The 25,654-nt window shown below is 40.5% G+C and overlaps 1 protein-coding gene across 3 annotated transcripts in view; it reads right to left on the bottom strand.

The window, feature by feature from the left end:
• CALD1 (caldesmon 1) overlaps positions 1–25,654 on the bottom strand; it is a gene marked incomplete at both ends in the record, with an annotated part of 98,162 nt that overhangs the window by 2,401 nt on the left and 70,107 nt on the right. For all 3 annotated transcript variants that reach the window (XM_082000708.1, XM_082000709.1, XM_082000710.1), the window contains 9 exons: positions 317–350; positions 675–758; positions 3,564–3,659; positions 4,628–4,765; positions 8,465–8,543; positions 8,636–8,679; positions 16,290–16,430; positions 18,049–18,304; positions 23,042–23,190. In XM_082000708.1, coding sequence (XP_081856834.1) covers positions 317–350; positions 675–758; positions 3,564–3,659; positions 4,628–4,765; positions 8,465–8,543; positions 8,636–8,679; positions 16,290–16,430; positions 18,049–18,304; positions 23,042–23,190 — 1,021 coding nt within the window. The remainder of the gene's footprint in view (positions 1–316; positions 351–674; positions 759–3,563; positions 3,660–4,627; positions 4,766–8,464; positions 8,544–8,635; positions 8,680–16,289; positions 16,431–18,048; positions 18,305–23,041; positions 23,191–25,654) is intronic.

Raw genomic sequence — 25,654 nt, 5'->3', positions numbered from 1 at the left:
ATGGTTGGACTTGATGATCCTAAGGGTCTTTTCCAGCCTTAATGATTCTGTGATTCTGTGTCACTTGAACAAGGCTTTGCAAACATGGCTGGAGCACTGCTAGTCCTCAGTCCTCCTAGAAAGATGATTTAGGTTTATTTCTCAAATATTCATGTTTTGATGATTTTGCAATGGACCTTTTGAAAGGCAAAAGAAAAAAGGGGGTTTTTTTTGCATCAACATTAACAGCTGTAGAATCTTAAAAAACAGATATGCCTGTACAAAAATGTGGCAAAGTTACTGTTTAATATGCAGGTATATTATTAGAATTACTTACCATTAGTCTCTGATTTTTTCCCCATAGCTGATACCTGTTTGAAAAAGTAATAAACCATTACTAAAGTTGACTGTGGGAAAATATATCTGTTTATAGCAGGAAAGAAATCAACTCCATGCAAAGGACAGATTTCTACATGCAACACAGCCCTGCCAAATAAGAATATAAAAGTTACATGCTGCCCGTGGCTTTCTGCACCTCATTGTACTTTCTTTTATAGATAAAAAGGCAGGTTAGTGACACAAGACATGTAGAGGCTTAACTCCAACAGAGAGACCGTATGAAGGCAAATGGCACCTTCCCCCTAGAAAGCCTCCCACAGAGATAATATTTTTTTAACAATGCACTGAAGTGTTACCTTAGAAGAAGAAGCAGCTGACTTTTCAACTGACTGCTTCTCCCAGAGATTACGTTTGCCAGATACGTCTCCTGGTTTTAAATCCTGCATTTTTAGATTAATGTCAGAGAACAGAAACCAACATTAGTTCAGGTTTATTTTAATTTGTTAGAGAAAAAGTTAGAATGCAACTTTCTTGTAAGAAAGGTTGAGGAGCATCCACCAGTGGTAAATATTACATTGACTATCAATTATAAAGCTATTCAGAATGACACTTCACATAATCACTCCACACATATACATGCCTTTCAACAAAAAACAGTCCTGCTACATCTATTTAGCATTGCACAGAATGGACATAACTTATTGTGTTCATCCTAACAATACAGTGAAAAGTTACTGCACCATTGTGTTTTTAAGAAAGACAATTCCACTTTTTGCAGAATTTCTTTTTTCTTCAGAAATAGTATTTGTATTAGGGAAGAATTCAAAAGTAGCTTGTCTCAGTTATTTTAGATCAGAATCAAAATATTTAATTAAAAACTGTGGAAAAAATAGAGTAGGACTTCTAATACAAAAGAAAAACAGATCTTCCTCTGCATTCTGAAATACAGTTTTCAGGATTTAACACTGTAGTCCTTCATATCATAGAATCATAGAATCCTTGGGTTGGAAGGGACCTTTAAGGTCATGTAGTCCAACCCCCCTCCAGTGAGCAGGGACATCTTCAACTAGATCAAGTTCATCAGAGCCTCATCCAGTATGAACTTGAATGTTTCCAGGGATGGGGCATCTACCACCTTTCTGGGCAACCTGTGACAGTGTTTCACCACCCTCATTGTGAAAAATTTCTTTGCATTCTTAAAACCTTAGCATGTACTAATCACTAGCCTGACAGAAAAAAAAAAAAGGTGAGGTATAGTCATTAAAAAGTAATCATATTCTCTGAAAATTAGTGTATATGGAAAATTTAAGCAAAACAATAAAAATGTCAAGCTGCTTCTTGGGGAAAAGCAGGGCTACAAATCATGTTGACATATGCTAGACTAGTAGCAATGCACCTGCTTAAGGACAGCTGGATTGGTATCTACCTCTGTGGTTGGCAAACAAAAGACTCTTGAAACAATTTTGGACATAAGTATTCTCCTTTTCAAATGTGTTCAGGTCCTGCATGGTTTCCAGAATCTTATTCTTGCCATCCATAGATAGGTAGTTTTCCGCACAAGAGAATTTCTAATTTGGGATAGAAAAATGTCCAGTGATGAATGGAAATGTGATTTCTGCAAGAGGTATTTGCACCCAACAGAGATGCTCTAGAATTGATCATAATTTATAGCCAAAGAAGGTTTCTGATGGTTAAGGCTTTAAGTCAATTCTGTACTTCAGAAAGCGATTTTGGCAGTAACAGAGGAAGGAAGAAAACAGCGAAATTGCAGTGGACCTTATCAGAAAACCACTTGTGGTAGATGTTATCACAAAACCACTTCCATAATCCTGAAATAATTTGGGATCTGTGATTTAGGTCCACCATAAAACTAATTGAGATCTTTGCTCCCTCTACTTTTAAGTGACTATTGCTCCAAAAACCACAAGAATCTTGATGGTCACAAAAGGTTCAAACAATTCTTTTTTTTGGTGGAATGTGATGGGGGTAGGAAGTTATTTGCTAACTAAGAAATTCTAGGTTTCCCTTTGATTTATACTGGTTTAAAAAAAAAAAAAAAAAGGAAAAATCACACATTACAGATGCATTATAAAGAGGTTTACCTGACCAACTTAGCAAACAGACACCCAAAGAAGAAGAATGGGAGGAGGGCAGGTTCCTTCAAGCAGAGACATTGAAAGAAGAAAGAACAATCTATTGAGAAAGAGGGAAATGAAGACATAGATAGGAGTAGTTGGCTGAGGGGAAAACTAAGAGGTTAGTTTTATGCTGTCTGAAAGAGGTAACTTAGAATGAAAGGAAAATCTAGAGGCAGATTCTGTGCTGTTTTTCAGCAGCTGTGATTAAATACAGTGACCACAATGACTTCTTTTGGTTTTATATTCAGGATCATAAGGACACAATCTCTATGTAGCTACCATTAAATACTGACATTAGGGACTAACACTGCAAATTTCAAGCTCCTCTTTCAGACAAATAGGAGTGTGAATTGAGAAAAAGTTTGTCAGGCTGCATCTTTTGTAAAGGGCAAAGAGACTGGCAGAAAAATGTTACATGAGGATATGGGAAGAAACCAGTTCTTTAATAAAATCCCAAAGTTGAATCAATAACACCACGAGTGATGCCCTGCCATTCTCCAATACGGACACCTACAGCTCCAGTTCCTCATTCCTACCCTACCCCACCTCACAATTACCTGTTTCTGTTCCTTCCCACATCCCCACATCTGCTTCTCATATTCCCAGCTTATTACGTTTATGCATTTTCTGCTCTGATTCTTGCTGAAGTTATGGGCATGCTAAAGGGCCTTCAGTAGAAATTACATTTAGGCTCTTAAAGGATTAAAATATTTCAGTTTTGTTTAAAAATATACTTGGAAGATTTTTGTAGGGTAAGGACTAAAGCACAAGTGTTTCTTCCAAGGTCTATGGCTGTTAATTTCTAAATTAATGACAGGCCTTTCACAGGTGGTAAATTAATGTCCTTTTCTACCAGAGAAGTGTTTCTCTGACCACTGTCTTTTTAAAGCACCCCTAAGCTTTAAGGTGAGAACTTCCCTGTTTCATCTCTCTCTTTTCGGACTACCCAGGAGTTAGCAGCCAGAGGACCTCTGTGAACCTCCAAGAGAGGACATGCAGTAAGGCTCCTCCAAAGACCATCAGCTGGTTGAGGAAGCACCATCACCACCCTCTACCCCAGGAGAGAACCCACCTAACAGAAGAGATGGTTGTTGCAGGTTTACTTACAGAAGGTTTTGGAGCGGGTGATTTGTTGCTCTCTGGGGTCTTGGTTAACCACTCATTGATACGACTGGAGACACCAACCTTCAGGCCAGCAGTTTCCTGCAAAATAATAAAATCTAATCAGAATATTTTCAAAATAGCTTTTGCTATGTTTTCCATGGTTTAAATTTAAAAACAAAGCCAAGCCCAAGTTTAATAGAGAGGTCCTCACTGAGACTATGACTAGCTAAGAGTCGTCCTATGTGCTCTGAAGATATTGTCCCTATAAACTACACAGTACTATTAATCCAGGAATAAATGTTAGACATAAATCTGCTGTTTCTGTCATAACCCCAAACTCCAAGGAAAAAAATATTTAGCCTAAAAGAAGAAGAGACACCAGTCTAAGACTACATTTTTGTTTTGTTAACTCCTCTATTATATGCTTTTTTGAAAAAAAAAAGTTTAAGTGGCCTAAAATTTAAATCATTAAAATAAATCTTTAAAAGGTTAGAACAAATTACTGAAATTTCATGGCTATCTGTAATAAACCCCTTCAATCCCTGGCTCAGTTTTTTGGCTATGATGAATGCTCACCAACTCTCATCAATTTATAGAAAAGGAATGTCAATTTATAGAAAAGAAAGAAATGTTTCTTTATAGAAAAGAAATGTTGCCTTAAGTCTTTACATTGAAAACATAAAGATCTCAAAAATGCTTCTATGCATTATCTGTAAAACGTCATTATCTTGCCTATTTAATCCCCCTCTGCCCTGTCAAAAGAATCTTTCCCAATGCAAAGAATTTCTTTGTACTCCGCTTGAACTACCCAGATATATTTATCTAAGATATCTGATGTGGCTCTGGAATGTCTCATAACTTAGCTCAGTATGTCACTAAATTCTTCCATTATACTCAGTATTGCAGCCACACAATTCTGTGGGTTTCTGAGGACCTCAGGATCCTTTGGGATATTCTTCACCAGTGATGGCAACAGGAGCAGCCAGGCTTACTCATGGGAAGACAAATGGCAAGGTCAGGTCCATAACATAATTCTTTATAATCACTGTATAAAATTAAACACATACCTTATTTGGTGTTCCTGTCCCAGAGGGTGATGAAAAAACATTCCCCTTCTCCCACATGCTCTTGATATTACGGACACCCTCGACTGGAACAGGAAGGTCGGAGGCTGCTGGCTTAGCTGGTCTTGCTGCCTTTGTGCCCTGCAGAAGAATTGAGGCCAGTTGGTGTTTGGCAGTAAGTGCTGGAGTTGCAGGGTGGTTTGACCCTGGGGCAATGCTGGGGAATGCAGCAGCTGTAAGTGGTTCTAGCGATGATCATGCAAAGATGTAAAGGAGTACCCAGCTCAAGAGATGCCACTGAGAATCTTCCCCTTTTGATTTGCAATTGCACCCTTGACACAACCGGCTATGAAAACTGCAATCACTTAGATTTTTGCATCTGTTCCGTTTCTAAAGCCCATGGCAAGCCATAGCTCTGCACACAAGTGTTCTAAGGCTTTCATTTGTGCTCTTTCAAGTTTTAGCTTCTGCATCCAGGTCAGGCTTGCCAATGTGACACCCGTCTACAAGAAAGGCCGGAAGGAGGATCCTGGGAACTACAGGCCTGTCAGCCTGACCTCTGTTCCAGGGAAGATTATGGAGCGGTTGGTTTTGAGAGTGCTCACAGGGCATCTGCAGAACAGCCAAAGGATCAGGCCCAGCCAGCATGGGTTCATGAAAGGCAGGTCCTGCTTGACCAACCTGATCTCCTTCTATGACCAGGTGACCCGCCTAGTGGATGAGGGAAAGGCTGTGGACGTTGTCTACCTGGACTTTAGTAAAGCCTTTGACAGCGTCTCCCACAGCATTCTCCTGGAGAAACTGGCGGCTCGAGGCTTAGACGGGTTTACTCTTCGCTGGGTGAGGAACTGGCTGGATGGCCGAGCCCAGAGAGTTGTGGTGAATGGCGTTAAATCCGGCTGGCGGCCGGTCACGAGTGGTGTTCCCCAGGGCTCGGTTCTGGGACCAGTCTTGTTCAATATCTTTATAGATGATCTGGATGAGGGAATCGAGTGCTCCCTCAGTAAGTTTGCAGATGACACCAAGCTGAGTGGGAGTGTTGATCTGCTGGAGGGTAGGAGGGCTCTGCAGAGGGATCTGGACAGGCTGGATCGATGGGCAGAGGCCAACTGTATGAGGTTTAATAAGGCCAAGTGCAGGGTCCTGCACTTTGGCCACAACAACCCCATGCAATGCTACAGGCTTGGGGAGGAGTGGCTGGAGAGCAGCCCGGCGGAAAGGGACCTGGGGGTGCTGGTTGACAGCCGGCTGAATATGAGCCGGCAGTGTGCCCAGGTGGCCAAGAAGGCCAACAGCGTCCTGGCCTGTATCAGGAATAGTGTGGCCAGCAGGAGCAGGGAAGTGATTGTGCCCCTGTACTCGGCACTGGTGAGGCCGCACCTTGAATACTGTGTTCAGTTTTGGGCCCCTCACTACAAGAAGGATGTTGAGGTGCTGGAGCGTGTCCAGAGAAGGGCAACGAAGCTGGTGAGGGGTCTGGAGCACATGTCTTATGAGGAGCGGCTGAGGGAACTGGGGTTGTTTAGTCTGGAGAAGAGGAGGCTGAGGGGAGACCTTATCGCTCTCTACAACTACCTGAAAGGGGGTTGTGGCGATGAGGGTGTTGGTCTCTTCTCCCAAGTAACTAGTGATAGGACAAGAGGAAATGGCCTCAAGTTGCGCCAGGGGAGGTTTAGATTGGATATTAGGAAAAATTTCTTCACTGAGAGGGTGGTCAGGCATTGGAACAGGCTGCCCAGGGAGGTGGTGGAGTCGCCATCCCTGGAAGTGTTCAAAAAACGTGTGGATGTGGCGCTTCAGGACATGGTTTAGGGGACATGGTGGTTCTGGATTAATGGTTGGACTTGATGATCTTAAAGGTCCTTTCCAACCTAGTGATTCTGTGATTCTGTGATCCTGTAAGCATAGCTCTTTCAGAGACACTACTAAGGAAATCTTTATGCAGAGGAAGGGGAGAAAGGCTGCTCTGTCATCCATCAGAGCATCATACTCTGCTCCATCTGTCCCAGACAACTTAACCTCACAACTCAGGATTCTAGGGGTAAATTTCAGCAATTACAGTATATTTGGAATGAGGTATTTTTTAAAGAGTAGGGGGGTTGGAGGATTGGGATTTTTTTGGCAGTGTGTCTTTTGCATGGTTACCAAAAACACTGGACCAAACTACTCCTGTTCCTTCTTTTCAAAGTTCTTGTACATTTTACACAACACAGACCTGAGGAGAACAAGAACCTGTACGAGTTGAGGCTTTGCCTCTCTAGTTGCAAAGCAAGTCAGATTTGACAACTTTTGAAAAAATCAGAAACTCAGCAGAGGAATAATTTCAGGGCCGAGGGGAGCTGTATATGGCTGTGAAGCTGCACTGCCTGCCCCTTGCTGTAGAGTTATACTTTTTAATATCTAAACGGAGCATAAAAACTCAGGACCTTAACACAGCCCTACTGAAAATACTGGAGAACCTAATTAAGCTGGTGGGTGGGATGGTCCAGTGTTTATGGGTTGACAAACCCTGACTTCACTATGACATAAATTTCTTATGACAGAGTGAGCTTTAGCTCCAACCTGTCCACTCTCCTTAAGGGGTTTAACACCAAACCCCAGTGCCAAATTAAAGCCCTTGGTCACTCTAGGGTGCCTCACCCAGAAAAGGCGCAGACTGAAGTGGAAGGACAGAAGCTGTATGCTCCTATTTTGATGATATGGGGACTACTGGGTGCCTTGCTGACATTCAGCCCTGATGGAAGGGTTAGAGCTACCTTCAGCTTGGCATAGGTGCTGGTGGCAAGCCTGAACATTCAGCGCTGCCATGCCTGCACTTTTTTCTTCGGGAACTGACACATAGTATAAAACTGTCCAGCACTGATAGGTTTCCTAACAGAAAGGTTAAACAGACAGCAGTCACAGAAAAAAGACTTTGTTAATTGATCTTTAATTACTCAAGTTTCCTTTAAGTAAAAAGATAATAAAGCCTAACCAATTAATACCTTAATGGAATACCATGCTTAGACTCTATATGTGAACAAGAGGAGAAAAAAAATCCAGCAGGGAAAGAAGTAGTGCTAGACCTCAATCACAGCTATCAACATAATATCCCTTTTTTATACTATTCTATTCCCATGACACTTACCAACCCAGTCCAGTTGGCCTGCTATATTAACCAGTAGCTTTCACATCGCCTGTACTCACTGATTTATAAAAACAGCTAAAAAAAGCCGACAAAACAACAAAACAAAAAAACCCAAACACCTATTTTTCCTTGGACTATGAAAAGAAAAAGCCCTCAATTCTGGCTTCAAGGAACATTATTAGCCACTACTTGTCAAAATCACCTGGGGTCAAATTCTGCATTTTATTTTGATTCTGTTTTTCTTTTGTCACTACTTCACTCCCTGGTTCACTAAAGTGTCTTTCTTTGCCAGGGAACTTCACTCTGAAGTGGCAGCCAGCAACACAGGCTCAGTTCCTTGCTCTTCTAAATAAGCTGCTAAATCAGCTTTGCTAAGGATGATTATCAGCTCTCTGCTGATAGTACTCTCATCAGCCAAGAGGAGGATGCAACTGTCACTCAAGAGATGCTGACTGAGTCCTTCAAGAGCTGCTCCAAGCTTACAAAGCAGAGTAAATTGTAGCATGAAAGGGAAGACATGAACCCAAGGTTTTGTTTAGCTCTATATCTAGATGTTGGTTATAGGTGTGCCTTAAGCATTTTGTTCTTGAAGTCACATTGAAAAAGAGTTTGTGACCAAAAAATCCTGCAATTCTTGAACAGTAAAACAAAGGCTGATTAAAGTCCAAAAAGCCATTAGTAATTAGAGCCATCATGACCTTGAATTAACGTACCTCGATTGCACTAGTGTATTGCTCAAGTCTACTGTCAATCTTTGAGACGACTGCTGTCGTGTGGGTGGGTTTCATACCACTGTAGGAAGTCAAAAAAACAGAGAAAGAAATTATTAATCCCTCCAATTAAACACTGCTGTTTTGACTCAACATATTGTTTTATTGCTTTACCTCTTCTGAGCGGATTTGTTCAAAAATTCTGCTCGCTCCTCTATCTAGAAAAGAGAGAAATAAGACCTGTAAGTTTAAAGTTAATAAAAGCGCAACCTGTACAAGGCCAGACTAAAATGTCATTTTAAATGTCAAAAGGTCAATCTGAAAGAGATGCATTCCGACAGAAATCACCACAGACACACAGAGAGATTTTATAGTTAGAAGTCTATTACACTACAGATTCATAAGATGGATATATTTTCTGCATTTATGTTTGCATCCTGCTTATTTCTTCTGTGCCTCATTTGTAGTAAGAGAATAAACCACCAATATAGAAAGGAGAAAAGGGGGGAAGTTTGTCTTATGAAAGGGTTGATATTCACAAAATTTATGTCAAATTTCCTCCTATCTCCCACATAAGAGCAAGTATGTATCTCTTGAGACAGACGGCAAATTTAATAAAGTTCTTCTGAGTTGAGGCATCAGATTAGGCCAGGTTTGGAGTTCAGCCACATACCCTCTCTCATTTTTTGCAGGGCACTGACAATTTAATTTGAGCTCCAAAAAACCAATCAGACTGTAGTCTGCTCATGTTCAGCAGGGTCACTGCTGAGTCAATATCTACCAGCTGTTATTATAGAAACTGGTATCTTACAATTCATCATTATTTTCTACTCTGTGTAGGAAAATATTATAATGTTTCCAGGGAAAAAGAATCATGAAGGTCTCATAAGACTTATGCTAAATCTCTCTATAATTTGAAAACAAAAAGGCTCCATCGCTGAATAAAGTTTTAAAACATTTCACAATAGCAGGGTGTCTATTTGCATTCTGGGTCAAGAAATACTTTAAACTTCCTCATGTCTCTTCCACATTGCATTGTTCCACTTCTTATCCCAAACTTTACAGTTTCACCCGAGAGTAAAATATACACAAGCAGCTCCAGGGTATAGAAATGACTACTAATCAGCCTGGCTGGATTGCTGGAGATTCCCCGGTCTCCATGTGGGTTGTCAGTTTTCAAGCTACTTTAACAGTGACTGCTGTTGCATTCATGCCTTTAAAATAAGGCAATGACAGCCATTCCTTTAGACAGTTCTCCTCGGTGTCCTTAGCATCCAGGCTGTACCAGAATACTAAATCCCACAGTAATCCCATCAAAGGGCATGCATGTTTTATTTCTCAAGCCCAAATAAACAAAAACTCAGGCAGTTCACTTCAGTGCAGAATTTTACAAACAAGCTCACTGGAAGAACTCTGGCTAGCATCAATCCAGCTCAAAGGCACCTCTGAAGCTCTAAAAATATATATATATACAATATACAGAGTAATTTACATTGACAGTTTTAGTTGCCAATATATGATCTACACTGAGTTGCTGGAGCATGTCCAAAGAAGGGCAACTAAGCTGGTGAAGGGTCTGGAGAACAAGTCTTATGAGGAGTGGCTGAGGGAATTGGGGTTGTTCAGTCTGGAGAAGAGGAGGCTGAGGGGAGACCTCATCACTCTCTACAACCACCTGAAAGGAGGTTGTGGTAAGGTGAGTGTTGGTCTCTTCTCCCAGGTAACTAGCAATAGAATAAGAGGAAATGGCCTCAAGTTCGGCCAGGAGAGGTTTACACTAGATATTAGGGAAAATTTCTTTACTGAGAAAGTGGTCAAACATTGGAACAGACTGCCCAGGGGTGTGGTGGAATCACCATCACTGGAAATATTCAAAAAACGTGTGGACGTGGCACTTTGGGACATGGTTTAGTGGGCATGGTGGTGTTGGGTTAACGGTTGGACTTGATGATCTTAAAGGTCTTTTCCAACCTTAATGATTCTGTGATTCTGTAAATACCGTCCTAAAGGAAAAGATGGGCTTTGCTCGTCTATGTACCAACTGTTTCAACGCACTCTTGTCACAAGGTGGCAGCAATACACCAGGCAGGAGCTGAAGAGCCATGCGCATCCATACTGGTCTGGAGCTGCGGCTCTTCCTTGCCCAGCCTTTACGCTTAGTTTCTCACACAGAGGAAATACAGTCGGCATTGCCATAAAACGAGCAAATAAATCATTTGATTAAAAGTGACTAAACAGATCTATCACTGTAACTTTAAACACATCACCTCACCTCGACTATGGTATAGTAGAAGTTTCCCACCATGCTGATTTCTGGGTCATAACCCGCAATACATCAAAATGATGAGTTAGACCAACAAGAGCTGCTGGCTTCTTCCCTGCTCTGCATCAACTGGTAATTCCCCGACTGCATCAGTGAAACCCTGGCTGGCACCAAGGACAAACAATACAGGCTATCTCAAAGAACCGGGACTCAAGGTAACCATCTAATAATTAATTTACAGTACCTTCTAGTTCAGATGAACTGAGATTCTACTTGAATTCTTACAAAAGGGGCAGATCTTAAAAGATGCTTAAAAGATGCTAACAGTAGCATCTTTATAGTCTTCCTATGTTCAGGAAGGAGAGATGTTTCTACACAGCAGGAAAACTTGGCTTCAGTAGGCACTGGTGTAAGAGAGGGATAGGTTGGGGGGAAGAGGGACATGCATTCTTGGGGTAAAAAGACATGGAGTCAGTCTTTACCTGTTGGAAACAGTGGTTGTCGGAGGACCTGCTGTGGTATCAGGAATAAGTCAGGGATTGTTCAGAACAGGAGAGTGAGGAAGCAAACCAGAAAAAAAGTTAAACAGGAAAGCAGACTTAGGAAGCAGCCCTCAGAGCTGAACATGGTCCTCTTCCCAAGTAAGCAGGTGCCTTGTGTGGATGGATAACACATTTCCTGCACATTTATATGAGAATTTGTTCTAGAGCATCTTCCTCAAAACACAGTATGCATGGAACAGAAGCATACGTTGAATACACTTAGAGTACAGACACGTATATTCAACTTATAGGTCAAATACATTTAGACTGCACAGCAACATCTAAAGTTCATTTATCCACTGCACACCACACAAACTCCATGCAAAGAATTTAGAATGTTTGGCACATACAGTAAACAGTATTACAAAATAGATCTGTAAGAGAAATAGGCAAAGCAAGGTGGTTAGCACAAAATCCAAGATATTACCTCAGTTTGGGACCAAGAAATAAGAATAATCTTTTGCTGCATTCATCATAATGGGATCTTATTAAATAGCTCGGGAATATGTTTTGCCACCATGGAATACTTTCCAAAGCCTCTGACACAGAACACACAAGTACTACAAAGTCAACCTGCCAGCGTCTAATTAAACTATGAGCAGAGAGAAAGAACATGGGATCGCAGGCTGCATCTCTCCCACCTAACCTCAGTTGCTTGGAAGTTCAGCATTTAGTCCAAACTACTCATTTTGGTTCCCTCTATAGTCAGTGGAGAGACAGAGGAGCTCACTTCACCCTAGGAAAGGTGGGATTGCTTGTCCACTGAGGGTGGCTCTCACTCTCTCTAGTAACTACCGAAGCAGCTTAGATTGTACAACAAAGTGCTTAGATGTGCACCTACCCTTCTGCTGGTAAAGTCAGATGAAATGAAATCAATGGACATAAATCAAAACCATGTGGAGTCTCATACCTGATTAGGGCCTTACTCAACGGAGCCAGCACATACATTTGGCGAGGAATAAATTAAGCAAGATGTTATACGAAGATATATGTATGCATTTATCCACATTCAATACTATATAGACATGTTTTGTTCACTGAATGTGCAGGAAGTTTCTTGCCTACTAAAAATGCAGTTAAAGTGTGGGCGTCAAAGCACACTTTCTTCCATCTGGACATCATCCAAGAACAGAAACAGAATGGAAGAGGAATGAGTTAACATACAATTTGAGCCAATGACTTGGGAAACAAAAAACATCTGGATATTCCCAGCAAAACCTGTTTCATACAAAGGTATTAAATGATTCTTAGGAATTTTAAGTTGTGTATTAGATACTATGCAACTGAAAGTATTGCAAACCGAGATATAGAAAAACTCTTCTGAAAAAATGGATCAAGGAGGAAAGGGAATAAGAAATGCATGCACAAAACAGAAATCCCTGTATTAAAATTTTGCCTCATATCCAACAGGTGGAAGAACCTGTTGGAAATCCCTTTTGAGTGGTAGTCCCTGGGAGTGAAGTAGCTTCTCCTATCTTCCCTGAGTGGCTCATGCGCTCTTTTGCTTCATTAAGCACAGTTAGGGTTTTTCCTGCTTCAGCAGCATCTGTGCAAAGTACACTAATTTACTCCAGTTTACCTGCCAGACAAATCCTGTTCTTGCCACTCTGTCTCCCCTCTGCTGCAGAAGTAACTCATCTAGAAAGAACTGATTGTGTGGAGTCTAATCCTGTCCATCACTGTTCCAGCTGTCAGGTATTAAGAGCAATAATAAGATAGGACAGGACAGGTCTTTAAGGAAAGAAAAAAAAAAAATCTCAAGCCCTGAAAAGTTCTATCTTCTGGCTTAGCTATCAGCATTGCCTTGCAGAGAGTGCATGTTGCCACATCAGCCCGTGTTTCCCAGAAGACATTTTCTGCAAAGACAGGAGATATCCCAGGCTTCTGACCTCCTGCCATTGCTTCCTTCCCTCAATGCCTAACTGCTTTTGTCTTTCTGTAGTGGTGGAGCTCACCCCCAAGAGGAGACTTAGTATTGAAATATCCTGTTCTCTCCTGATTAACCTAGAGAATAGTCATACAAGAAGTCAGTAACACACCTTCCCAAAGAAAACATGAGGAATGAACTTGTCTAAAAAGGAAAGTGAACAAAGATTATGCAGGAAATCTCATTCTTCTACTGCAGCACAATTTGTGTGAACTAAACTAGGGAAAGCATGAGCTAGAGTGGGATGGAAGAGCAGAAGTTGTCGTTCCAGTCTTTGTCCTCATTAAAAAAAAAGAAAAAAACAAACAAGAGAGAGGGCAGAATCCGAACAGAGGTTTGGTACTGCCACTACTGTCCACAAGCTGCTTCTGTCCCTGAGCTAGTGATGAACTTGGCCTGTATTTATTTTGCATGCTTCCTCTTCACTGTCCCCTCAGAAAGGACTAGCCCTGCTGCTGTCACTGGGAGGACTCCATGCTGCCGTAGCAGTTCTGCTGAAGTAGTGTCTCGGGTTTCGGGGAAATACTGTATTTAACAGTTAACAGGATTTGTCAACACTGTGTAGGCTGAGATTTATTAGAAGCCAGACTAGATAACCACAGTAGTTCTTTCTAAATATAAGTATGTATGTATATTATGTCTGTGTTTGCATACATACATTTATATGTGCATCCATGAGCCATGTAATACATGGACATGAGTTGCACACTTTGGTCTCTCAATTCTGAGTCTGCATGTCATGTTAGTCCATGCCTTGCCTGATGGATAAATGCAATGTCTGTAAGATGGTGATGTGCCACGCTCCTTTTCAGTTTATCTCCTTTCTTTCCTTTGTTCTTGTAGTTCGCTTGGTAAACAGCACGCCCTACTTCCCTCATCAAAGTCATTCCCAGGAATTTCTTTTTCTTCCCAAAAACTTATCACATGAGGAAGGACAAGGAAGGAGAAAAAGATGCTTTGCCATTGTTGTCTAGGAGAAGTTAGAATGTGCACATATATCATTCAGTATTTTAATACTGAGCCACCCTTTTTTTATTATTAATTCCAACCACCCACAATTGTTCATTTAGGGTTCTCACATGACTCATGACACATCTAACCAGATGATACATTTATCAAGGGAGAAAATGTGTGCCAGATGCTTTACAAGTCAAAAGACAATGTGGGCAGTGCAATGAGAAATCTGTGTACCAACCAGGTTAGACCAGCCTGAGAAGTCTGTCCAAATGAAAGGTAACAAAATATACTGTCTTCTAAAAACTGGAGTTTGACATTAAATTTGACATCAGGTTATTAAAATGAGATTATTCTCTCCTCAGCTATTGCCCACAGAAGGCCAAGAAACTGTTTAGGATGTGAAGTTCAACAGCATTACATACCTACTCTGGCCACCCACAGACACTGGACTGGAATATGTACAGTATTACCAATGTCTCAGAGAGAGAAACCAAGTAAGAGAAAAAATGTGTAGAGAGTTGCACATATCAGTTTTTGAAACAAACAACTTCTACCTAACAAGCCATAAAACCCAGCAGCAATTATCATCATAAAAAATTGGACCTTGAATGCTTAACGACATTTGGAAAATTCCAGCTTTCCTCTAAAAATACACTTAGTAGAACAGTGCAGCATCAGTCCAAAAGTTCTCTGAAAACTATTAACCTCCTGCCAAATCCAGTGTTTTTTCCCACTCTCCCCAAAATTATGATCTATATCTTTCTATTATGTGTTTTCAAGTATAACTTCCTCTCTTCTGAGTCATCTGGGAAACTAAAGCTCCAAATGTATGTCATAAAAGGCATCCCAATAAACAGAAAGAAGAAAAAGAAGCCCTCCCAGGAGAGCTGGGAAGAAGCTGTACATTTATAGTGTCTGTTATCGACATAGTCTTTTGCAACCAAAATGGCAAGACCAGGTTTATCTAACAGGACAAAGTCGTGAAGCTTGGCAGGCTTTGTTTACAGCTGTATGTATCCTGTCCTTGTATTTCAAGTTCAGAGGTGTCTGAAGTCAAAGGTAAGTCCGGTCAAAAGCATTTGGACACTGTGTTTGCTAGAACTGGACCCAAAACAGTATAGGGCTGAAGCTCCAGATGGGTTCAAAGTGTAGCTCTCTGTGAGCAGAAATGTAATTTTGACTAAATGCAGTTTGTCACTCAACAAATACAGCTCTTAATCCCATGGAGATCCACTTCATGGCCCAATGAGCTCCTACCTGATAACCTCCTGCCTGGTTCTTTTCTCTCCTAATGCCCACTAAGGGGCCTTTTTTAAACAAACATTTGGGATTCTTAAATGACTAATGACACAAAATACAAAAAGGAAAAGATAGTTGAGGACAATCAATAGATTTGTAGTTTGAGCTTCAGCTGAGAAAGTAACAAGACTGTATACCAAAACAAAGCTCCCAATAATTTCTTGGGGCCAGGATTCCTCTTCAATGCTGAAAGGCCATTTAATTGATTTATCTGACTTCAATATAATAAAGGCCACAGAAGACCACTCAAATCCCTGCAGCAACAGAATGTTTTGGTTTTTTCCTGTTATGTAAGAAAATGAAATCCAGCCCAGTACTTCTAGATGTTATTTTTAGGGGGATTAGACATAAGATAGAACTCCCATATGGGGCAGTTTCAATTAATGATGATTAGGCTGAATATGCTTAAAGACAAAGTAATCTGGCAAGGAAGAAAATAATTGTGGATGTGGAAGGAGAGAGAGAACATTTGTGATCTTTATCTACTGCAATTCACAAAGCACTCCTGTAACAAATTAACATTGAAAATCAACACAGTAATACAGCTCTAAGTTTCCAAAATAATTTTCTCTTGAAGGTGATCATCCTTTTTGGACATTTTTCATCAACAAGAACAGGTAACTCCCAGTGTAGACTCTATTTTTAGAAAGGATCTCTAATTTTCATTCATCCCAATGAATGAAGTCTTTCATCTAAAGGTTTCAGGTTAAGGTCTATTGCAGAGCATTGCCCCAGGTCTGATTTCAAGTATTCCCACACTGCTTTGGTCTTTGGCTGTTGGTTTGGACTGCAACACCCATTATGTTTTATGTACTATATAGATGTTAGTGGGGAGGTTACCTTAAGAGATGAACCTTTAGGACTGAAACATTTAAATGGCTTCTTGTCTTCAGATATGCCATCTTCTGGCATCTTTTGACGTTTCTCAGCAGCTTCAGCCCTTCTCCTTTCAATTTCTTCCTTCATCCTCCTCTTTTCCTCCTTAAAAAAAATATGAATGGTCACTTATTCTTTCAGAAACTATATCAACTTTACAGGGCTTTGCAGTCCTGCAAACATTTACCAAATTTGCTAAGAACAGATTCTTATGCCAATCAAAAAAGTTCAGTAACCTATCTGAAATTCAGAAACATATTGCTCCTAATCGATCACAGTGTTAAGGAAGAAGGGAAGACAGATAGTCTGTGCTGCTTTAGTATCTCCTCACAGTGAGGTCACCAGATTTATTGCCATATAATGCCACTTAGAGAGAAAAAAACACATTTATAAAAATACTCAAATTCAGTTTCTCTGTATCCTCCTCTATCATCTTTCTACTGTTCTTCTGTCCATCTAGTCTGGCACTTATTGTGCCAAGGTTAGTATTTCACAAGGAAAAATCAATAGGTGCCCAAAAATAGTGAAGATTAAGTGCTTACAGTTTTTCCTCCAAAGAGGTAACATGAGTTTTTAGTTCATAAGCTACGAGTCAAACCAGAAGCCTTCAAAGCACAACACAATGGTCTGACCAGCAAGGTATTGCACAATCTCAGCATCTATGGATTTCTGCTGTAAAGAACTTAGTATATTAAAGCAATTGGCATTCAGCTGCCAAACACTATTATTATTCATCTACCATTTGTTTTCCAAACAAGTAAGTTTCCTAAATGACGCACCAGAGATTTGGAAATCCTATTTATAGAGTCCCTTGGCAGAGGAAGTACAAGCAAACAGATGTGCTTGGGTACTCAATATTTCAAAGACAAGAACATCTTCCTAATGAGATCTAGCCCATCGTAACTATATATAACATTAGCATTCCAGCTCATCTACAGCAGATGAATTTTGACATACACTTTGTAATTCAATTTGTGTAATGTCAAAAAGACACCCCAAATAAATTAAGAACTTTGTGGCTATAACACTGTCCCCAACACTTTGCATGCCCAAGAAGATTAGAAATTCACAGCTATCGCAGATGAAATCCTGACTTGTGAAGACATTTATGGGAGCCTTGTCTTTCCTGAGGCTAGAACTGCAATGTTTCATTCTACCCTGGATGGCTGCACGTTTTACCTCGGGTCCGCACTAGAGCATCTATGTGATGCAGTCACTTGATATCAAATATGGCATACTTGCAGTTAAATCTGAAGGTTAAAAAACAGGGTGGTTTTAACACTGGGTAACATGTTTGAAATCACGACGTGTTGCAACAGACTATCACCCAACAGATGCTAAGAAACAGCGATGCCCAGAAGAGCACACAACCCAGAGGGCCCAGAAAAATGATGGAATTTGAAGCAAAGCCACAGCAGCAATTCCCCACAGAGCAACATCAGGTCCAAGAAAGAGAAACACACTTTGGCCATACGCTTGGGTTTGGTCTTGCCTTCGTTGTTGCACACTCCTTCCTCACCTATGAGCCAGCCTCCCATGGCCTCATTCTGCCCTGTTGTTGGATACAGACCCATCGACCTCCAGCCCCACCAGCATCTTTGCCTAGAAGTGTCTGTGCAGACACTGCTGTAAAGAGTTATCAACTAATGCAAGGCCAGTGGAAGTAAAGTAGTAACAACAAGGGAATAAAAACAGAGTCCAATACTTCATATTTTACACTTACCTCCTCTCTGGCTTTTCTCTCAGCCTCCTCCTGCTTCTTCCTCTGCTCCTCTTCCTCCAGGATTTTCCGGCGCTCCTCTCGCCTTTTCTTCAGTTCGTCCAGCTCTGCCGCCGTCTCCTGCTGCTTCTCCTTCAGCTTCTCAAACTCCTCGTTCTCACCTCGACGACGACGCTGATCTTCTAGCCGCTTTCCAGCCTCAACCTGAGACCCCAGCTTCACTTCCTCAGCATTTGCGGTCCCTTTCAAATTGGAGCGTCTGGGAAAGAAATGAAAGGGAAGGCGATGCACCATGAGTTTTCCCTTCCTGGCTAGAGCCACCCACTGCCACACACTCACACCAGCAACATGAGAGCTCAGAGATATTGCCTTATAACAGCTTTTTCTCCTTGCAAACCCCAGCAGGCCCAAAACATTTTCATCAGGAGTTAGTAGGCTGGGTTACCACAAGGAGCGCCTCTCCCATCCACTGCCAGTGAGGAAGGAGTCTCCCATGTGCTTGTGTGCACAGGAGCTGCACCACCCTGCCTGAGAACTCAGGCCACCTTCATTTTTAAGAGAATTCAGTAACTGAGCTTGAAATAGTTAACATCTCATGTAACTTCAGCAAGAGGTATCATATCTCATCACCATCTTTATGGCATACAGTAAACTGTTGCAGTTTCACGCCTCTGCTCTGCAGTTTGTGAACAGAGGAAACACTTCCAAGAGGATATTACACTTTAAGCAGAAAACAAAGCAATGGAAAGCCATAACTAATCCCTCTCTGTCGATTTTAAATGAGATAAATTTACATATAAAAAATTCATAGCAAAAATATTATGTCCTGTGTAATAAAAGATGCACTAATCCTTTGCTTTCAAAAGCAAGTACTTTTTACAAACCTTCTAGAAAAAGACAAGCATCTTTGGGGACACAACAAATTATTTATCTGGGGAAAACAGAAGGAGACAAGAGAGGGGGGAGAACAGCTTCAACTGTGTTTTAAAAACCTAAAAAGGTTCCTATCTCATCTATAACACCTATGACTTGAACTCTCCCAGCCTGTATGAACATCAGATCTTTTGCTGACATTTTGCACGGAAAATATGACTTTTTACTAAGGAAGTGGAAATTATTTATTAATGGCACCTTTCCACAAGAGAAAACCAGAAGTTTTCCAACCATCTGTAATATATGAGGCAGAAATAAAGAATACACCCCCCCCCCCAAAAAAAAAAAAACCAAAAAAAAAACCCCCCAAAGAATTTGCATAGGTGGAGTCCTTACTTTCAACAGAGCCAGATAGCATCTAGTTAAACAATTACCATACCAGTGTTTAGACAAATGTCTGCTCCCTGACTGTGTCCAATATTACTGCTGATAAGGAGATAGATACCTTAGAAGTATCAGTGTGCTATTCACAAGATACAGAAATGGAATGTGCTTACAGATTATTTTTTTAAAAAACTTTCTGCTCTTTTCTGTTGGCATTTAAAAAAGCTGGATATTAATGACTTCATTAATGCAAGTTTTATACTCTTCAGAGTTTTGCAGAGTATAATACCACAAGGTGGTACAAATCAAGCATTCCAACAATAACAATAACTGTTAGAGATGACAACATGAAGAACAAATATCATAAATTTGCAATCCGGGAATCACACCAAATCCTGCAAAAGTGCTCTTCATTCAGGTAGATGCCTCATCTAGATGGAGTTAACCATACAAAACAGGCTGTAGGACCAAAGTTGAATTATCTGTGGTTTCAATATCACAATAAGACAAAGTCCTCTGCCCCAACATGATCTTACCAAATTGCATGAAATTCAGTTCTAGCACGGCATGCACGATTTAGGAATTGTATCATTAAAAAACATATGGCAAAATAGCATTACCAAATTTATGCTATTATGTGAATTCAGTCACTGTACTTCATCTGTGCAAGTTCAACACTAAAGTAGTAGGACCTGGCACTTATTTCGCAATGTGTTTACTTGGTTTTAGAAAGTCTTTTCTATGTAAGAGCGTAACATCACAAAGCAAAGATAAAGAAAAAAAATGTCCCAGAGGTCTGTGAATGTATGTACCCTCAGTACATTCTCATACCTGATTTTTAACCTAGAGTTACAAATATATAATATATATTACCCTAATATCACCTTATAACAATCCTTTTCTGCTCCAGGCCCTATTCCTGAATGTGTTTTTGCAGTGGAATCGCTTAAACCACGAAAGTAGAACCACAAGGTCACCCTCCACCATAAGTGTCAAGTGGTCACGAATAAGGACTTGCACCAAGTAGTGATGTCTAATTAAAAAAAGGAACTCATGCTTTTTTTAATGAAAAAATCATACACAATTAACTAAAGCATTGTGAGGAAACACTGGAAACTTTATTTGAAATTTCATTTAGCCCTTTCAAAAACAAAGTGAAGACCAATACCTGAGGTGTGAGGTATGATTTTGCGTATCCAGCCTGAAATACCTCTGATTCAGTTTGTAGAGGTACTGGGAAACCAAAACACTCCACAAGCCTCTATAAGGCACTAAATATTTTAAGGCTTTCCTGCTTCATTGCAAGGTTGTAGCCTGTATACGAAACATCCCAGGAACCTCACTAATTTTTTTTTTTTTAATTTTTTTTTCCCCACCCCTCTGTGTTGCCAGCCCACCCAGACCTGCAAGCTTCAGGCCCAAAGATGATGCAAGTGGTCACTTTTGATAGACATGATGATATCCCTGGCAAGGGCAAATACCCAGCCCTCAGAATTAACAGAACTAAGAAAATAACATTTGCCAAGATTCTCTTAATAAATAGTCACACTGTTTTATATCAGCACAAGAGCAAGATTAGTCCTCAGTGACTTCAGTGCAGACAGCCTCAGTGAAATTAACAGCTACTCTCAGATTTTAACAGGTAAAAGCCAAAGGTAGATTCTAGTCTTAACATTCTTGTTTGGAGACCTCAGGTGACTATTTTGTTCTCCGTACAAAGAAGGACATTTAAAGTTTCTAGCTTATTTTATTCACATGCAGCCTACAGGACTTCCCCTACTGGTTCTGCATAATCCAAATTAGCTAACAATAAACTGGCAGTAGTTCTCATTATTTTCCTCCACCTCCCAAACTCCTCTGGTTTCAACAGATTCTGGGAATCTCTGTTCCCTACTGTTGACATTGGGAAATCAGTACTGAGATGCTGGGTGGAGGAAGAGTTTCGTAAGCACCTCTTTGGTGCTAAGAAATGAAGCTAGTTGCCAGCTTTCAGACAAGGAGGAAAAGGAAAGAAGTGGTTTGTGGGAGCCAAAAAAGTCAGAACAATGTGAAAAAACATTTTGCATCATATTTAAGACTTTTGCAGTCTTGTATGAGAATAAGGAGGAAGGCAGGTGGGAGGGGAGGTGGGAAGGGGAAGCCATAAAATAGTTTTTAATTCTGTATTTCTCTTACTGACTGACGTAGACAAACAAGACACAGATAAGATTTTTCTTTAGCTTCCACTACCCTATATTATTTTCAATCCTTACCGCTGAGAGTTAGCCAAGTTACATGCTTCCTAACTAGTATCTGATACGTTCACATGCAAATAAGAAGAAAGATGGTTCCAAACAAAGCCCAACAGTAGAGGCAGTTCATCAGGAAATACGCCAAGAGCCTTAATTCATACCTAACAACCCAACAAACACCAGAGCCACTGCTGATGTTGCCAACCCAAGTCTTCTACTCAGCTGATAGAAGGCTATTAAACAGGCTTCTTCCCACATTTGGGAAATAGTAGAAGAAAAACAGAAAGAGAAAAAAAGGAGTGGAAACTCAAATCTACTTGTTGCCACTAAGGCCTGTCTCCCACAGGAAGTAAAGCAAATGAAAACACAACAAAAATATTTTTAGAAAACCATTCTCGTGTTATTGATAATGTGACCCAAGTCATGAAACAGGACAGTTCTGAACAAGGCCGATTTCCTGCTATTCCATCTCCATCTCTGTCTGTCTTTTGGCCTTAGGTCAGGGTGTCTCCAGGGACTTTTGAACTGCATTTTATTTTGAGAAAGTTTGTTTTTCCCGGAAGAATCACAAGGGGAATACTGAGATATAACAGCAAATCCCATCTGCCATGCACAGATTTCTCAAAGCGCCTGGACAGCTTAACCTTTTCTTTGCCTGTGTCAATGTAAAAGAGGGAGAGAGGTGCAGAAGGGAAAAAAAAATCGATTTCTAACCTATTCAATTCCTGGTTTTCTGCTAAAAGGAAGAACTTCTGCTCTGCTTCATATATCCCCTCCTTTTAGCAGGCAGAATCCTTTTTTAATAAACGTTTCACTAGAAGTTTGTTACCTTCATTGAATTTCCCAATATAACCACAACGCTAATATTTCCTTGAAAATAAAAATTAAAATCAAAGAGTAATATAGCTTATAAAAAGACAAAAAATAGAGTATTTTGGCTAAGAAAGGTTTTCAGCTAAGCAATAGGTCACTTTTCTAGAGAAGCCATTAATTTCAAGGTTTGCCTTGAAAAAAAGAGACAACCTCTTTCAAGAGCTACCAACTGGATTGTGCTCCATACTGATATGCAGAGTCTGATTAAAAGCAGGTGGGTAACTGGAAATAGGTTACTTCAGTAAAGGTTGAGACCTGACGTAAAAAATTATAGAACACAAAATCTGGGTTGTTGTCACTGTTGGCCTCTGTGCAGATATTGGAAATAAATGTCCTTCAAGGAAGAAAAGCCCCAGCAGAGGAAAAATAAGCCACTTGTCTCTGCTGAGGGAGCAAGGTTATTTACATCTGCTTTCTGTACTTCATTATGTTGCTGCAACAATGTGGGAGCAGTTCATGAGAAAGTAGACCAAGAGCCTTAATTCATACCTACAACCCAATGAATGCTAGAGCCTCTCCTGATGTTGCCACCCCGAGTCTTCTACTCAGCTGCTACAAGGCTATTGAGCGGAGACCCAGAGATGGCCCCTGCTCTGCTATAACATAAGCAAGCCCAACGCCCACTTGGAACTTACCCAAAAGCATTCTCAGTAGATTTAAGTTTTGGGGCAGTGAGTTCACGTTCTCCGTTCTGTGTCTTTTGTTCAGGAACTCCCTTCTTACGATCCCAGATACTTTTCATTTCCTCTTTAGGTGCTTTTCCTTTATCCTTGTCATCTTTTACCTGCTCAGGAAATACCATAAATCACAGAACAAAAACAAGAAACAAACAAACAAAGTTGTCACAATGAGGCATTTTAAATAACAGCTGAGGAACACAGATTTCTTGGTATTAACGATTAACTAAGCAACTGTCTTCAAAATGTTTATGTGCTTTATGGCAGAAGTAGTCTGTAAAACTCTAAACTGTGACCAACCACCACTCTGTTATCCTGATCTGAATTCAAGATGAAAACATGTTGAATAAAATTTTCAGTATTCTGTGAAATTTTGCTGCAGCCATGGGACTATGCTACCACATTTCTTCATTCTACAGCTGCACCCCACTGAGGCACCCCAGACCTCTTCCCTATTGAGATTCTGGGTTGCAAACTCTTTGGGACTAAGGTTGTTGATACATTCTTGGTACAAGTTTTAGGGCATTGGAGCAACAGAAATAACACATAACCTTCACCAACTGTCAAGTTTGCACACTTTCCTGTGTCATAGCAGATGGATACTTCAGTATGGCAGGAATAATGGGCAAAACACAAAATTATCTTTATATCAGAGTAAAATACTCTGACAAAAAGCACAATCAAACCACGGGCTAGTCATGGATAGTGTTATCAAACATGAATATTTAATCCTGTGAAAAAGCATAGGATATGAAAAAAATCTGGAATCACTAGAGCAAAAATTCCCTCTATCCTTACAAAGCTTTGTCCTATAATTCTTAATAGTAATCAAGTATATTTAGTGCATGGATTTCACTCTCCAGTATTCCTTCAGAGTTATGAACTTGAAGTATTAATCAATACCACAGATGGCCTGATCTCAGAATGCTGAGTCATGGCTTCATTCTGAGAAGAGGAGGAGGATATGGACTGATTTAAGTTCTTTATCCTCAGGTGGAATTACTCCCACTCAGCTAGTTAGACTACCAGCCTAAATAAACTTTCAGCAGCAGCAGATGAAACATTTACCTCCAAATTTTTTTTTTTCCCCCCTCAGGTCTACCATGTTGGAGGAATATTCTAGCTGGCAAGCAAGAAATACCTTCTGTGAAAAATTCATAATGAAGACCATTAGAAAAGAGAATACTTTTGGCCCTTGGAAGCCTGTTGCCATCCCATTTGCTAACTAGAAAGAAAAAGAACTTTCATAACAATCTTGTCTGCAACACAACTGCTTTTATGGCATTCCAAGCTGCATCTTGAAATAAAAAAACTAATACACACATCCACCCTCAAATCAAATCAAATTTCTATCCTTCCTCATCAAAGAAGAACTTCTGGAGATGTAATATCCTTACCAATAAAGGATTAGTTCAGAGTCTTCAAACTCAAGAGGTGTTGAATTAAGCTGCTGAGTGAAGACCCAAAGTTAGCCTCTGACTTACCTGAGGCCGGTTTTCTTGCTCACAGAAACCGATACAAAGGACAATGCTAAGGTGGCACAAACTACAAGCAAGTACTGGATGGTTAAACTACTCGAGCAAGTTTGCCGCTGGTGAGGGATGTTGGACACAACACACAGAGGCATTTTCTCTGTCCTGAGAACAGGCAGTGGCAGTGCAGACTTTCCCCACCCCCTACTGCCAACGGGCTTTAGCCATGACCAGGCAGAAGCACCCTGACAGACAAGAAGGAAGCTCAGTTTCCATGACCATGCATTCTTTGGCCATGATGCTGTAATTGCTAGCAAACAAGGCCACTATTACCAGCAGCCTCAAGGAATGGTTTTCTGTTTTCTAGGAGCTGGGCTGAGACAACCAGGGCTATTTATTGAGCCTCATGAATGCCATCAGACAGTTACATCTTTTGCGTGCTCCCAAGTCTGGGCAAGATTGTAGCTAGCGATCATGTTCACAGCAAAAATCTCTGCTGCCTGTTAGGAATCTCCTAAACTTTTAGTCCCAGTCAGGATGATACTGAAACCGGCAATGTTGATTGTTGCAAGATTTCGCATGCCAGGATGTCTGTGTTGGGATTTTGAGAGCATAGGATTTCCTTTGCTGAGATTTTCATCAAGACCTTTCTAAGTCTCATTAAAAAGCCAAAACTTCCAGCTGCCTGATATATTGAAATCCACTGGGGAGGGTCATATCTCTTACATCTTAATTGAAATCACTGAGAAAACTAATATTAAAACAATATAGTTTAAAAATTAATAGGTTAGGAAATAGCATTTCAGAAGCCAGTAAGATTTATGGTAACGTGTCTGCATTTGAGAAAACCATGAATACAATTTGGCCTCTTCATTCAAAAAGATGATAAAACAAGATATTACAGAAACATTTCACAGCTTTTGGGCCCAATCCTTCTCCTACTAATTTTAATGTTAAAACAGAGATTGATTAGCACAGAAGCAGAAACCATTATGTCCCATTCCAATGTCAGGCAACAGAAAAAGTACTTTCTTTTGTCTTAGGGCTTCCCTAAATTACAGGCTAATTCAGCTTCTGCTGAATTTAGTAAAAAGGACTA

Source organism: Phaethon aethereus (assembly GCF_964289735.1).
Source record: "Phaethon aethereus genome assembly, chromosome: 1".
NCBI lineage: Eukaryota > Metazoa > Chordata > Aves > Phaethontiformes > Phaethontidae > Phaethon > Phaethon aethereus.
Note: the sequence above shows the minus strand (reverse complement) of the source record. Positions and strands in the feature narration are given on the sequence as shown.